Consider the following 15,775-nt stretch of genomic DNA (forward strand, 5'->3'; position numbering starts at 1 on the left):
AAAAAAAAAAAAAAAAAAAAAAAAAAAAAAAAAAACTTTCCAAAATCTTCATCCTTACCAGGAAGTTATATTCTCCCCTCTGGGATCAAAGTTGATTTGAAGACCATAGAAACATTTGGAATAAAAAGTATTTATCCTCTGCAGATGCTTCACACTGATCTGAAAACTGTACTTTGGGATGTAGCTCAGTGAGAGCTAATATGCACAAAGCAATGGGCTCCATCCCCAGCAACACACATATACAGGCACACACACATGCATGCATGAAGAGTCCAGCCTATAGTAGGATCAGTGATTCCCCTCTATTGATAGCTGCATATCCAGAGCTGGGAGATGTACCCAGTGAAGTTCTGCTTAGTGGGAACCTTGTTGGTCAGCTCACAACTGCCTGTAGCTCCAGTTCCAGGGGATCTGGTATCCCCTCTGGCTTTCACAAGTACTAGGTGTATATATGATACACATAATATATATGCAGACAAAGTATCCATTAACAAAATAAATGAAGGAAACCTCAGGAAGCCCCACGTTCTCAGATGATACCAGCTGCCTTGGCTAGCACACAGCCTCCACTGTCTGGTGCTCTAGCACTTGGCCAGCGGCCCTCGTTCTCCTTTGTGGGCCTCAAGCTGCAGGCACACATTTCCTTGGACTCTGCGCATGTCCTCCATGTACCTGTATTTTTTTTTCCTGCCAGGAAGACCATTTGCCTCTGTCTCTGTTCCCTCCTTGTTCTAGGCATGGCATAGCCAAATCCCTTTTTATGGAACCCTTCAGGTCACTGGAATTCCCATTGTCCACCTTTTCCAGCCCCCACCTGCCTTGCAGTCTTAGACCTTAGGTTTGTGAGCAAGCATCCCTTGTTTACACTGACCCTCTGACTATGACTTTACAGTGCTTACCAAAAAGCCCAGTGCCATTAATGCTCTGGAGATAAATGAGCCACATTGATTGTAGTAATGCCCGCTTCCTAGGAGTATGTAGAATTAGAGATTCATTCTGCTGATCTCAAGGCTCCACCGTCGGGGCATACTCAGAATCCTGCCTTCCACCTCTCTGGGCTTGGCACTAGATGTGGGCTAGCCCGCGTCTGCCTTTGACTCTCCCCCATGCACCTAGGCTTGGCATTAGATGTGGGCTAGACCATGTCTGCCTTTGATTCTCCCCCATGCACCTAGGCTTGGCACGCATGGGCAGTGATGAACTTTGAGGCAGTGCTGCACTACAAACATCAGAACCAAGCCCGGGATGAAAAGAAGAAACTGCGTCATGCCAGTGGGGCCAACATCACCAATGCTACCACTGCTGCCACCACTGCTGCCTCTGCTGCTGCTGCCACCAGCACAGAGGGCAGCAACAGTGAGAGTGAAGCTGAGAGCACCGAGAACAGCCCCACCCCGTCCCCTCTGCAGAAGAAGGTCACTGAGGTAACTCCCCTCGCTCTGAACAGAAGACAGTGGTGAAGCTCAGGGAAGCTGGGGCTTCCTGTGAGGCGGGATAGATAGGGCTGGACACACTGACTGGCCGTCTGTATTGTATGCCAGAAGCTGTGCTCCCTGGGTGCATGTGTCTGCTATCAGAGCTGAAGAAAGGCTCCTTCTCCCAGCGATGAACACATCCTCTCAGTGTGTGGCTCCTGTGTGTGGGTGGCTGCCACAGCTGCAGGGCCACTCTGAGGCCAGGGCCTTGCGGATATGTCCTCTGCCCTGTTCTTTCCCTGTCTCCTCCCCTTGGCCTGTCAGTTCAGACTGTAACAGGGCAGCAGAAAGTACAGAGAACAGCATGTTCAGAGGCTCACCTCCACCCTACTGCCCTGCTCAGGAAGCCACACTGTGGCAAACTATGATTAGGAAAACAGTTGCCTTTGTAGTACATTCTATATGCCATTGGCTCCTCAGGCATCAGTGCCTCCCACACCTAACTGCCCTCTTAGGCAGAGTGCCATCAGTGTGCAACTGTGCTCATTTTACAGATGAGAGAGTAGAGTGTCAATAACATACTTGTGTTTCAACAGGATTTATCCAAAACCCTCTTGTTGTACACTGTCCCTGCTGTTCAGGGCTTCTTCCGCTCTATCTCCTTGTCAAGAGGCAACAACCTCCAGGATACACTCAGGTACAAGGGAAGTGGGGAGGATGTAACCCGAAAGGAAGCCACCCTTCTGTGTCTTCCTATTCCGTCTCTGGTCAGTACAGTTGAGGTCAGCATATGGACCTTTCTCCTCCTGGGCCATGAGACATGATAGCTTACCAGGCCTCACACATGAGGATGGAGGAGGAGGAGGAGGAGAGGGAAGGGTCAAGAGGCCTGTCTCAACCGCCTCCCTGCTGCCCGCCCATCCTGCAGGCACTTGCTCAGCACAGACAGAGCTGCAGGCTCACCTCTGCAGCTGGGTTTGTGTCTAGGTGATCCTGGCCTACCTGGGCTAAGGCGCTTGAGCTTCCGAGCTCTGCCACCTGTTACAGCCATTTACAGCCTTACAGGTGAAAAGTGGACAAGAACCAGGGAACTCAGTTTCCTGTAACTTTGTCCTGTCTTTGCAGAGTCCTCACCTTGTGGTTTGATTATGGTCACTGGCCAGATGTCAACGAAGCCTTGGTGGAAGGTGTGAAGGCCATACAGATTGACACATGGTTACAGGTGAGAGCTTGGTGACAGTGAGGATGGGTCACAGTCCTCTGGAAATCACCAGTGGTCACAGAAGCACGGCTTGGTCCCAAGGTCTCCCTTGCTTATGCCAGGAAACTGCTAGATCAAAGTACACTCCTGAAATCCCAGCACATGGGAGGCAGAGGCAAAAGGATCATGACTACCCATGGCTGCATGAGAACTTGTCTAGAACACAAAGAAGAAATGTAAAAATCATTCATCTTCCCTCTGTCTCACATGCTGCATGCTGTCTTCCTACATACCAGGTTATACCTCAGCTCATTGCAAGAATTGACACACCCAGACCCTTGGTGGGCCGGCTCATTCACCAGCTTCTCACAGATATTGGTCGGTACCACCCACAGGTACATGCGGACCCTGAACGTTTTCTCGTGAAACCACTGACTGTTGCTTTGGTGGCTCGCCTTTACAAGTGTTCCTCTGTTTGCTTAGGCCCTCATCTACCCCCTGACAGTGGCTTCTAAGTCTACCACCACAGCCCGTCACAATGCAGCCAACAAGATCCTGAAGAACATGTGTGAGCACAGCAACACGCTGGTCCAGCAGGCCATGATGGTAAGTCAGTCTTGAGGCAGCAGCCAGAGGTGTTGGTGACGGACTCTCTCCCACATGGCACATGCTGTGGCCTCTGTCTCCAAGTCAGACCTTCCCAAGCATAGCTTCCTGTGGTGTTTCCTCCCTTCTCCCTTTAATCTAGGTGAGTGAAGAGTTGATTCGGGTAGCCATCCTCTGGCATGAGATGTGGCATGAAGGCCTGGAAGAGGCATCTCGCTTGTACTTTGGGGAGAGAAATGTGAAAGGCATGTTTGAGGTGCTGGAGCCCCTGCACGCTATGATGGAACGGGGTCCCCAGACTCTGAAGGAAACGTCCTTTAATCAGGTATGGGATCAGAGAGTGACAGGACATTACCCTACCTCCCCAGACTACTTTCCCTCTACCTTTCTACTATCCTTAAAAGTCACAGCATAGAAAACTTTAGTAATCTGTGCAGGAGGATTACAAATGCAAGGCCAGTGTAGACCTAGAACTCCTGCCCAGAAAAGTAAAGCAAAACAAAACAAAATAAAAATGTAATTGTTATAGCAACTCTTTTTTTTTTTTAAGATTTATTTGTTTATGTATGTGAGTACACTGTTGCTGTATTCAGACCCACCAGAAGAGGGCATCAGATCCCATTATAGATGGTTGTGAGCCACCATGTGGTTGCTGGGAATTGAACTCAGGACCTCTGGAGGAAGCCATCTCTCCAGCCCCAACACCCCTATTTTTAAATAAACTTATTGGCATCTAAAAAAAAAAGAAATGTATGTATGTATGTATGTATGTATGTATGTATGTATGTATATGAGTGTTTTTGTCTGCATCTATGCAAACCAGAATAGGACATCAGATCCCATGGAAGTACAGTTATATATTTTGTGAGCCTCATTTGGTGCTGGGAATTGAACTCAAGACCTGGAAGAACAGCCATTGTGCTTAACCACTGAACTACCTCTCTAGCCACTTAAATTATTTTCATTTTCATAACATGCTAGAGGGATCAAACCCAGGTCCTCACACAAACCAGACAGGTACTGCCCTACCAGGCCGTTCTCTCAGCTCTTGAAATTTTAATGAAATTTTAACTGCAAACTCCCAAGATTCCTTCTGGGGTACCTTCCCTGGGAACTCCAGGGTTGGGGGGTACCTTCCCTCTCCCCTCGTGCCCTGGGAACTCTGTGCAGCCCCTACTGTTAAAACAGCCATTCCGTCCTGGTACCTTTATACCACCCCGGGCACCCTCGGAGCTGGCGTAGACTGCGGGGTCAGCCTCCGCGGGTCACAGCCGCCTTGGAAACTGGAAACTTTGTTCTGCTTTTCCCTCTCAGGCATATGGTCGAGATTTAATGGAGGCACAGGAATGGTGTCGAAAGTACATGAAGTCAGGGAACGTCAAGGACCTCACACAAGCCTGGGACCTCTACTATCACGTGTTCAGACGGATATCTAAGCAACTACCCCAGGTAGGCTCTTGAGGAATCCCGGGTTCATCCTGTGCATCAGGACTCCTTCTGTGGGAAACTTAAGAAAAACAGTTGCTTGTAGCCATTTACTGAAAGGAAAATAAGTTAAACTGCATTTCAGTTTCCCTTGAGAGGCAGAAGTCTAAATCCTTTCCTAACTCTTCACAGCTCACATCCCTGGAGCTGCAGTATGTGTCTCCCAAACTTCTCATGTGCCGAGACCTTGAGTTGGCTGTGCCAGGAACATATGACCCCAACCAGCCAATCATTCGAATTCAGTCCATAGCACCATCTTTGCAAGTGATCACATCCAAGCAGAGGCCTCGGAAGCTGACCCTGATGGGTAAGAACTGAGCACACCTCCTCTCTTCTGAAATGATAGCCTGCTGTCTCACCCGCTGCAGCCTCCCATGTCTGCTGGAAGAGAAAGGGAGGACAGCGGATCTCCTGCTGTGTGTCTTACAAGCCTCCCTGTGTGCCCTGCACTGTACTTACTGAAGTGAAGTAGCAGAGATCTATCTATCATCCACGTGGTGGGCAGCTGTGGAAAACTGCTGGGGCGTGCGTGCGTGCGTGCGTGCGTGCGTGCGTGCGTGCGTGCGTGCGTGCGTGCGTCTGTGTCTGTGTGTCTGTGTGTGTTTCTAGTTATAAGTATATGCGATTGTAGGTGCCAGAGATAGGAGAGGGGCACAAAGTGTCTGATACTCCATGCTAACTCCTTTTTAAAACAGGATCCTTCACTGAATATGGGCCTCTGGGTCCCTAATCTTTCTCTGCTAGGCTGAAAGCAACAAGTTCCAGCAATCTTCCTGTCCCTGCCCCATTTGGAGCTAGGGCTACAGGACTTGTTCCAAACATTATGTTTACATTATGTAATTATGTGGGTGCTGGGATGGGGCCTCAGGTCCTTCAGAGCACTCAGCAAACACGCCCTCCCTTTAATAGGTACAGATATTTTGCCTGTAAATGTCTATGAGCCACGCGCATGCCTTTTGGCCAGAAGAGGGTGTTGGATCCCTTGGAAGTGTAGTTATTAATGTTTATGAGCTGTCATTTGGGTGCTGAGAACTGAACCTGAGTCTTCTGAAAGAATAACCAGTTCTTTTAGCCACCGAGCTATCTCACCAGCCCCAGAGCTTGTGTGGAGGGTCTAGCAGAGAACACAGCTACACCTCCCTGACTGAATATCTTTGAGAGGGACACACATGGAACAGTGACAGTGGAGGAGACACCTGATCAGTCAAACCAACCCATGGCTCAGACTGCTCTCACAGCCTTTCTCAAATATGTCAGTTTACTTCCTTATTTCTTTATGGTTTGTTTTGTTTTGTTTTCTAAGACAAGGTCTCACTGTGTAGCCCTGGCTGTCATGAAACTCACTCTGTAGACCAGGTTGGCCTCAAACTCACAGAGATCTGCCTGTGGTATGCCACCACTGCCCAGCTTCCTTCCTTACTCTTTGTGTCTGTTTCTAGGCTAGAGAGATGGCTCAGTAGCTAAGAACTCATTGCTCTTGCAGAGGTGCTCTGTTCCTGCACCTACATCGGGCTGCCTATAACTCCAGCTCCAGGGGCATCAGAAACCTTTGGCTTCTACAAGCCTGGACATACCCACAATCAAAAATAGCAAAACTTTTTTAAAACGCTTGTTTCTTAAGCTTAGTGATTATTCATCACTGTCAAATAGTCATGGTCCTACAAATGATGGTCTTGATAGTATAAAAAACATGGAGGGGCTGTGGATATTGTTCATTGATAGGTGCTTTCCTTTCATGCACAATGCCCTGAGTTGGACCTATAGGACCATATAAGCCAGGCATGGTGGCACACACTTGTAATCCCATCACTCAGGAGGCAGAAGCAAGAAGATGGCTACAAATTCAAGGCCAGAAGGGGCTACATGAGACTCTGTCTCTTTAAAGTAGAAAAGCTTAAGAATGAACTGTTAGGTGGACAGTGGTGGTGCACAGAGGCAAGTGGCTCTCTGTGAATTCAAGGCCAGCCTGGTCTAAAAGCTAGTTCCAAGATAACCAAGACTCTGTGTACAGAGAACCCTGTCTAGAACCACACACAACACGCACGCACGCACGCACGCACGCACGCACGCACGCACGCACGCACACAGAAGAATGAAGTGTTAGCAGAAAAGCTTCTCCCTCCTCCCTAGACCTACTTGCTCAGCCAGCTGTGGGGCAAATCCCCTGACCTGCCCTTCATTGTAGCAGAATCTTAGCAGAACTATTGTATCTGGCATGAATCTGGAGTGATGGCACATAAGCTCTGAAGTAGGCTTTTGTCAGTAACTGTTATCTGAGATTTTATGGGGTTATCCTTTTGAAGGATTCTTGGGGTGTCTGCATAACAACTCGGTTCCAGACAGGCCTGGCAATCTTAAAAAGTTATGGTGAGATTTGCCTAGGTGATGGCTCTCTCAAGACAACTTCTAGGCAGATAAGAAGGATTTTGGTTTGTTTTTTGTAAGTACACTGTCACTGTCTTCAGACACACCAGAAGAGGGCATCAGATCCCATTACAGATGGTTGTGAGCCACCATGTGGTTGCTGGGAATTGAACTCAGGACCTCTGGAAGAGCAGTCAGTGCTCTTAACCACTGAGCCATGGAGCCATGGAGCTCCAGCCCCAGATAAGAAGTTTTCGTATGCAGAGATTGACTTGCTAAAGGTGCCTTTGCTGTAACAATAGAAAGAACTTCTAGGAAACTTGTAAGGTCAAGTCCTTGAGAGGCTGGTCCCCTGCGGCTGAGAAGCCTAAGTCCATCCTGCAATGGCTCTCTTTGCTTTGATCAACCCTCTCAGAACCCAAAAAACCAACACCTCCTTGTGTTCTCTAACACCCTGTTGGTGTTCCCATTGGGCATACGCACTGAGGCTCCAGCAGAGTGGCCTGTAAGGAAGGAGAGTGGAATAAGGAACCTATAGGGTCTCAACACATAGGGATTCTCAGTCCTCATGAAACAGTTTTGTTTTAATCAGAGCAGAACTTTCCTTTCCCTCAGTTCTAGGGTGTGTATGTGCTTGTCTGTGGGGATAGTATGATTAGGAAAGAGATGGATTCCATAGGTCTTGGGAATTGCTGGTGGTCTTGGGTAGGAATGTGCATGTCTCTGATCTATTTCTGTTGCTCCCCGTTTCTCACAGGCAGCAATGGGCACGAGTTTGTTTTCCTCCTAAAAGGCCATGAGGATCTGCGGCAGGATGAACGAGTGATGCAGCTCTTTGGCCTGGTGAACACACTCCTAGCCAATGACCCAACTTCTCTTCGCAAGAACCTCAGGTACTCAGAACCACTATGTATCCTAGCTGAGCTCTTAGGACACTTGACATTTTGTCCTACGCTGTCCTTGTAACTGTTGTTACTAACTTTTGAAAGTTAGGCACCTCAGCCAGGTATGGTACCTCATGCCTGCAGTCCTGTAGCTTAGGACATAGAGGCAGAAGGATCAAGAAGTCAGAGCTAGCCCAGGCTACTTAGAGAGCTTACAGCCTACTTGAACTATACATGAGATCCTGTCTTAAAACAAAAATACCTCAGTATGGTAGCACACACCTATAATCCCAGCACTCAAGAAGCAGAGGCAGGGGCAGGAGGACAGCTACAAGGTCAGAAGCCCAGGCCAACAAGGAGTTGCAGGCCAGCCAGGGCTTCATAGAGAGACCCAGTCTCAAAAACCCAAAACTAACATTAAAGTTTCTGGTGAGGAGCACCAATGTGCACAACACAAGAAGGTTCTCCAGACAGCTCAGGGTGTTGCCGCTGTGAAATGCCTTTAGTGAACTCTCAAAGAACTCAGAAGGGACCAGGCATGGTGGCACATGCCTTTTATCCCAGCACACAGGAGGCAGAAGCAGGCAGATCTCTGAGTTTGAGGCCAGACTGGTCTACAAAGGATGTTTCAGGACAGACAGGGCTACATAGAGAGACCTTGTCTCAAAAAAGCAAACAAACAAGCAAAAACAAACCTCAGTCAGAAATGCTTCAAGATTCAGACTAGATTCTACAAATGTGGTGTCCTCCCTCTAGACTAAGGCCAGTGGAACCCTTCTGGTTGGGCCTCTTTCTCTTAAGTCCAGGACTGTTCCCCTAGGGTTACTTTAGCATTATAAGAAGTCACTCGTTGGTTCCTCAGCGGAGGTGAGTTTGTGAGGCAAGCTGAGGACCACTGTGTTCCCATGGCATCTTTCTGGGGCGCTTTCTTCACAGAGGGAGGGCCCTCTCAGCCCACACCTTGCAGCTGGGAGTTCAGCAAAGGCCTTGTGTATCCTAAGCTGATTAAAGCTGTACTGCTGGTCACTGTGCAATGACCCCCTCCTTCCCTGTGGCCACCAGCATCCAGAGATACGCTGTCATCCCTCTGTCCACCAACTCGGGCCTCATTGGCTGGGTGCCCCACTGTGACACACTGCATGCCCTCATCCGGGACTACAGAGAGAAGAAGAAGATCCTCTTGAACATCGAGCATCGCATCATGCTGCGGGTATGTGCTGCCGCCATGCCAACACCCTTGAGCCTTGTGGGCACCACACACCTGCCTGGTGGGGCACCACTGAGAAAGCTATCCGAGGAAATCACTATGGAAGAAGGCTTAATGAAGTAACTCATAAAACAAATAACCTCTAAGAAACAAAGAAGATCCAGCAAGAAAGCTCAGTAGGTAAAAGCTCTTGCTGTGTAGGCCTGATGCCCCAGAACCCACAGTGAAAGGAGAAAACCAACTCCCAGAAATTGTCCTTTGACCTCTCATACAAAATCATTATATTTACATATATACATATGTACATATGTATGTATATGGATATATAAATTATATGTAGCTATATAACATAGAATTATATGTGATTTATACATATATAAAATTATATGTGTTTATATGTATACATGTATACATATATACTTTTTTTTAAGTTGCTGGGTAAGGTGACATACGTCTTTAATCCCAGCACTCAGGAAGCAGAGGCAGGCAGTTCTCTGAGTTGGAGGCTAGCCTTGTCTACAGAGTGAGTCCCCAGGACAGCCAGGTTACATAAGAAGACCTAGCTTTAAAAAAGAAACTGCCTTGTTTTTCCCTCTGCCATGTTATTTCCTTTCTGTCTTAGCTTTGGTGATGAAATCAGAACCCAGCTCTGCCCGGCCCTAGCATGGTCTACATTTGGGCCGCCTATCACAGGCTCCTCTCTCACTAAGTCTACATTTGGGCCGCCTATCACAGGCTCCTCTCTCACTAAGTCTACATTTGGGCCGCCTATCACAGGCTCCTCCCTCACTAACTGGTTTGTCCGATTCAGATGGCTCCTGACTATGACCACCTGACTCTGATGCAGAAGGTGGAGGTGTTTGAGCATGCTGTCAACAACACAGCTGGGGATGACCTGGCCAAGCTGCTGTGGCTGAAAAGCCCCAGCTCGGAGGTATGTCCACAGACACCACTACAAACACCCACACATGGCAGGATGTTCACAAAAGTGTGCTCACTTTTGTTATAGTTAACTGAGATTTTCACTGTGTTTCATGAAAAGTATTTTGAAACCTGATTAAATTGAGAATAGTAGTTCATACCTATAATCTCAGCATTTGGGAGGCTGAGGCAGGAGGATCACTATGAATTCAAGTCCTTCCTTTACTATATAAAGTTTTAGGACAGCCTGAACTATAAAATCGTGAACTATATGAAATCGTGTAACTCCAATTCCAGGGGATCCAACATCCTTCTGGCCATCTCAGGCACTAGGCATGTATGTGGTGCACAAACATACATAATGCATACATGCATTCATACACATAAAAGTAAATAATTTTTTTTTTAATGAAGTAAAGCTGGGCCAGAGAGATGCCTTGGCAGGTTAATTCACTCGCTGCCGAGGGTGACAAGCTGCGTTCAATCCCCGGAACCCATGTGGTGGAAGGAGAGAACCAGCTCACACAAGTTGCTGTCTGACCTCGGCTCGAACACTGTGGCATGTGCGCCTGCCTCCCAGGCATACACACACAAATAAATATGGTTTTCAAAGAGTGTTTAATGATCAACTACTGCCTCACTGTTCCCTCCCACCCCCCCACTTAAAGAGGCTGCACCCGCTCACACACTGACCTCAGTCTCACCATGGAATTTGCTTCAGAGTCATCTAATTGCTTTTTTTATGTGTCTTGAAAACCAACCATTAATACAAGTCTCCTCACATGGTCTATTTCTGTATTTTTTTTTCTACCACATAAATTTGAGGACCAAGCCAGGCATGGTGGCGCACGCCTTTAATCCCAGCACTTGGGAGGTAGAGGCAGGTGGATTTCTGAGTTGAGGCCAGCCTGGTCTACAGAGTGAGTCTAGGACAGCCAGGGCTACACAGAGAAAACCTATCTCGGAAGAAAAAAAAAAATTTGAGGACCATTGTATTGATGCCTCAAAAACAGTGCCTTTGACATTAAATGTACCGAATGACTTGAAGACGGGTTATCTCCTCAATCTCAAGTGGAAATCCTGAAGTGGGTAGTTTCACTTACATCTTCACATTCATTATTCATCCAAGTGCACCGTTCTTTTTTTTGTTGTTGTTGTTTTGTTTTGTTTTGATTTGATTTTTTGAGACAGGGTTTCTCTATATAGTCCTGGCTGTCCTGGAACTCACTCTGTAGACCAGACTGGCCTCAAACTCAGAAATCCGCCTGCCTCTGATTCCCAAGTGCTGGGATTAAAGGCGTGTGCCACCATCGCCCAGCTCCAAGTGCACCTTTCTGATAAAGTTGATTTTAAGGCATAGTTTATAATGATGGATGGGATCTTTGTTCTCTTAGCCATCCGTACTGGTCATTGGTAGGCTATAAGAACAGCTGTCCTGGGCTATAACTATGCTGAGACTGCTGACTTATGAATGCTGTCACATGTGTTCTTCTGCTATAGGTGTGGTTTGACCGGAGAACCAACTATACCCGCTCCTTGGCTGTCATGTCCATGGTGGGTTACATTTTAGGCCTTGGAGACAGGTGAGTGAATTTAATGTGTTTCTTTGAGTTTCTTTCTCCAGTTATTTTGAATGGTCTCATTTTGTTTTCTAGTGTAATATGTAACCTTTGAATAAATAACTGTATTTTATATTTTGAAAGGGAAACAAGTATAGTTTTATTGAAAAGTAGGATTATTGTACCCTGTAGCATGGCGGAGGGCTCCTCAGAGTAACTTACTAATTAACAAAGTGATCAATAGTGGGTGGAGAGGTGGCTCAGTGGGTAAGAACACCGACTGCTCTTCCAAAGGTCCTGAGTTCAAATCCCAGCAACCACATGGTGGCTCACAACCATCTGTAATGAGATCTGACACCCTCTTCTGGTGTGTCTGAAGACAGCTACAGTGTACTTAATTATAATAATAAATAAATCTTTTTTAAAAAAATGACCAATGATCATTGTGCTAAGATGACAGATCATTCTCCATTTGTAGTTGAAACCAACCAAAGCAGAACTCTCTATTGTACAAAATACACATCTAAGTGTAGTAGATAATTATCTCCAAAGAGATAATTCAGGGCAACTCAGTGGAAGAGCACTGTGTGGCTAATACACAGGCCTAAGTTTGATCTTCAGTACCATGGCCCCATCCCAAAAAGAAACAAAGAAAAAGAAAAATCAGGAATATTCAGACACCGACTAATAAGACTGTAAATAAAAGTGATTCATTGATGTCTACTGCTTTTCTTTTGTAATTGTGTCTCATGCAGTTGAGCATAAAAATCATTTTTGCCTCCTACCTTCAAAATAAAAGCTCAAGCCAGGCTCTCTAACATGTCCCTGTAGTTCCAGCACTTGTGAGCTGAGGTCCGAATGCCTCCTGACTCTAAGACCTTTTTTTGATGGCTGGTCCCGAGCCAAGGATTTTGGATCAGCCTCACAAGCAAAATGAGATTTTTTTTTGTTGTTGTTTTGTTTTTTTGTTTTTGTTTTTCGAGACAGGGTTTCTCTGTGTAGTCCTGTCTGTCCTGGAACTCACTCTGTAGACCAGGCTGGCCTTGAACTCAGAAATCCGCCTGCCTCTGCCTCCCAAGTGCTGGGATTAAAGGAGTGGACCACCACCACCTGGCACAAGATCTTATTTTTAAAAGACAGTGGGCCATGCATGATGGAAAAGCCCTTGACTCTAGCACTTAGGAGACAGAGGCAGAGGCAAATGTCTGTGAGTTCTAGGACAGCCAGGATTACTCACTGAGACCCTGTCTCAAAAAACAGCCAGTGAGATAGCTCAGTGGTAAAAGTGTTTATACCATTGGGCCTGACAACCTTAGTTTGATCTCCAGGACTCATATAGTAGAAGGAGTTCTCTGTAATTGTCAGGGACACACACACACACACACACACACACACATTAAAACAAAATGCAGTGCTCCAGAAACCAGAAATCCTAGCAGAATGCCTTTGATGAAAGACTGACAGACTAAGAAGTGTGATCAGAGGCACAAGCAGCTTGGTAGGAATGATGGACCTGTGCTACTCTTGAAAGAAACTACTTTCCTAGGAACCCAGGATCCTAACAGAGTAAACGCAAGGGCAGATAATACATATTTTGGCTTTGTGGGTCATATGGCCTCTGCCACAAGCACTTTCCTCTGCCTTTGTAGCCCAAAAGCCTCATGCAGCAATGCAGAAAACACTGAGTAAGGCTAGCTCCCACAAACCCTGTGTAACACAGGCATATGGGGCCAGGGCTCAGCCGTGATTAACTGATCATCAGGACTGCCTTCTTGATCCCTCCTGCTCTCACTTGTCTCTCAGGCACCCATCCAACCTGATGCTGGACCGGCTGAGTGGAAAGATCCTGCACATTGACTTTGGGGACTGCTTTGAGGTGAGTGTGCTAGCCCTCCTGACTGTGGGCAGCTCGAGTCCCAAGGGCCTTCCCGTCTCCTCTCCACAGACTGTCATCCACAAGGGCTCTTCTGTCCCCTGCTGCATGCTGGCCAAGGCCAGCACGGAGCACTTGTCCCTTTTCTCATTTCTGTTTTGTTTTCTTATATCATCTTTCGAATCCCTGTGATAAATGTTCTCTCACTGAATTTGATGAGAACTCTTTTCTTGCTGTGATGTAAATCAGAACACACAATGTCAGGAGAGGCCACCACCTTCTCCTGGCCTCAGCTAGAGTATATAACCTAACCATGGATTTGCTTGTTCCTTTCATGACCCTATAGGTCGCTATGACCAGAGAGAAATTTCCAGAAAAGATTCCATTTAGACTAACAAGAATGTTGACCAATGCTATGGAGGTGAGTGGATCCTGGATACACACTGATTTGAAATGGAGCCAATACAGTCATAACCTTCTCTGAGGACAGCCATGCTTGTTAGGGTGCCCATGTGGTTTCTGTAGCAGGTCCCCAGTTCTGTGTTAGAGTGACCTCTGAAGGTCAGCATTGCATGTGTGTCTGCACCCATGTCAGGGTGGCTGGCCACTGTTAGTAACTGTCCTGACCTTTGTGCAGGTTACAGGTCTGGATGGCAACTACAGAACCACGTGCCACACAGTGATGGAAGTGCTTCGGGAACACAAGGACAGTGTCATGGCTGTGCTAGAAGCCTTTGTCTATGACCCTTTGCTGAACTGGAGGCTGATGGACAGTAAGCTTCAATACGTGGGATGGGTTCTCTATAAGTTCCAAACCAGCCTATGCTATTTAAATATGTGTGTGTGCATGTGTGTGTGTGTGTGTGTGTGTGTGTGTGTCCCTGACAATTATAGAGCAGTTCTGGGGGCTGGAGAGACATTTCAAGCATTTGTATGACTAGAGCACACTCTAGCCTTGCTGTTTGATGAAGAAGTTTAGTTTTTTTGATAAACTGGACCTTGGCGGTTTTTGCTTGTCTGACTGTAAAGTAGGAAGCTAGTATTGTAGTGAGAAGCACAGAGAGTTGTGACTGAGGCAGCAGCGTGGCCCTCTTTGCTCCCTGGAGGATTCTAACTGTCAAGAGGCTTGGGATGTTCTGGAAGTAAACCGGCACTGACCTGTCTATGTGAGGCCTGCAGTGGAGAGCATCCAGGCTGCAGATTCAGCATTACAGCTTTTGAAAACACATACGTTGTAGCTGGGTGGTGGCGCATGTCTTTAATTCCAACACTTGGGAGGCAGAGGCAGGAGGATCTCTTGTGAGTTCACCCTGGTCTACAGAGTGAGTTCCAGAGAACAGTCAGGGCTACACAGAGAGAAACCATGTCTCAAAAAAAGGAAAGAAAAAAATTATGTTCTTGTGATAATAAGAAAATACCTTTCCAACCAAGTTGCTTTCAAGTCACAGTCTAAAGTGCTTCCTAACTCATACTTTCTTTTCCTAGCAAATACCAAAGGCAATAAGCGATCCCGAACAAGGACAGACTCCTACTCTGCCGGCCAGTCAGTAGGTGCGTGCACCCGGGATGGTGGCCCTCAGCTCCCCTACATAGCTAGTCTGACGCTAGCCTGACTGCATGAAACCCGCTCTGAAAAAAAGAAAAGAGGCTGTCAGGGTGCTTGCCACTCAAGCTGGTGATCTGAGTGCAGTTCCCAGAACCCACATCAAAGGTAGAAGAAGACACTGACCCATGGGCTTGTCCTCTGACCACTTATGAGCTGTGACATACACTCTTCCCACACACAGACATTCACAATAGTAACAAATAATAAATTTTAACATAATTAGAAACTAATTGGTTTATATTACTTTTTTTTATTTGTATGTGTATAGGTGTTTTGCCTGCATGAATGTCTGTGCATTTCATGCATGCCTGGTGGAAGCCAGAAGCGTGTGCTGGATCACCTAGAACTGGAGTTATAGATGCTTGGGGCCACATGAGTGCTGGGAATCAAATCAGGGCCGCCCCCAGAGCTACAAGTGGTCCTAGCCACTGAGCCAGCTCTCCTAGCCACTGAGCCAGCTCTCCTAGCCACTGAGCCAGCTCTCCAGCCATGGCTGTGCTATGCTTCTCTAATGTCAGTGTTTTAAGATGGAGGCTGCTTGCATAGACTGAATGAACCCTGAGTCTAACCCCCAGGACAGCTCAGTGGTAAGGGCCAACCCTCTGATGCCCTCTTCTGGTGTGTCTGAAGACAGTGACAATGCACTCATGTACA

At 47.0% G+C, this 15,775-nt stretch overlaps 1 protein-coding gene across 3 annotated transcripts in view; it reads left to right on the forward strand.

Annotated features, from left to right (window-relative positions):
• Nucleotides 1-15,775, forward strand: part of Mtor (mechanistic target of rapamycin kinase) — a 118,927-nt gene that overhangs the window by 97,078 nt on the left and 6,074 nt on the right. For 2 of the 3 annotated variants that reach the window (XM_031379457.1, XM_031379458.1), the window contains exons 39-54: nucleotides 1,176-1,424; nucleotides 2,012-2,112; nucleotides 2,541-2,637; nucleotides 2,913-3,011; nucleotides 3,100-3,222; nucleotides 3,365-3,547; nucleotides 4,537-4,671; nucleotides 4,840-5,014; nucleotides 7,829-7,964; nucleotides 9,018-9,165; nucleotides 9,974-10,096; nucleotides 11,584-11,666; nucleotides 13,446-13,518; nucleotides 13,862-13,936; nucleotides 14,153-14,288; nucleotides 15,001-15,066. In XM_031379457.1, the coding sequence (XP_031235317.1) occupies nucleotides 1,176-1,424; nucleotides 2,012-2,112; nucleotides 2,541-2,637; nucleotides 2,913-3,011; nucleotides 3,100-3,222; nucleotides 3,365-3,547; nucleotides 4,537-4,671; nucleotides 4,840-5,014; nucleotides 7,829-7,964; nucleotides 9,018-9,165; nucleotides 9,974-10,096; nucleotides 11,584-11,666; nucleotides 13,446-13,518; nucleotides 13,862-13,936; nucleotides 14,153-14,288; nucleotides 15,001-15,066 (2,002 nt within the window). The remainder of the gene's footprint in view (nucleotides 1-1,175; nucleotides 1,425-2,011; nucleotides 2,113-2,540; nucleotides 2,638-2,912; nucleotides 3,012-3,099; nucleotides 3,223-3,364; nucleotides 3,548-4,536; nucleotides 4,672-4,839; nucleotides 5,015-7,828; nucleotides 7,965-9,017; nucleotides 9,166-9,973; nucleotides 10,097-11,583; nucleotides 11,667-13,445; nucleotides 13,519-13,861; nucleotides 13,937-14,152; nucleotides 14,289-15,000; nucleotides 15,067-15,775) is intronic. The other variant, XM_031379459.1, reaches the window with a different exon arrangement.

This window comes from Mastomys coucha, unplaced genomic scaffold (assembly GCF_008632895.1).
Source record: "Mastomys coucha isolate ucsf_1 unplaced genomic scaffold, UCSF_Mcou_1 pScaffold18, whole genome shotgun sequence".
NCBI lineage: Eukaryota > Metazoa > Chordata > Mammalia > Rodentia > Muridae > Mastomys > Mastomys coucha.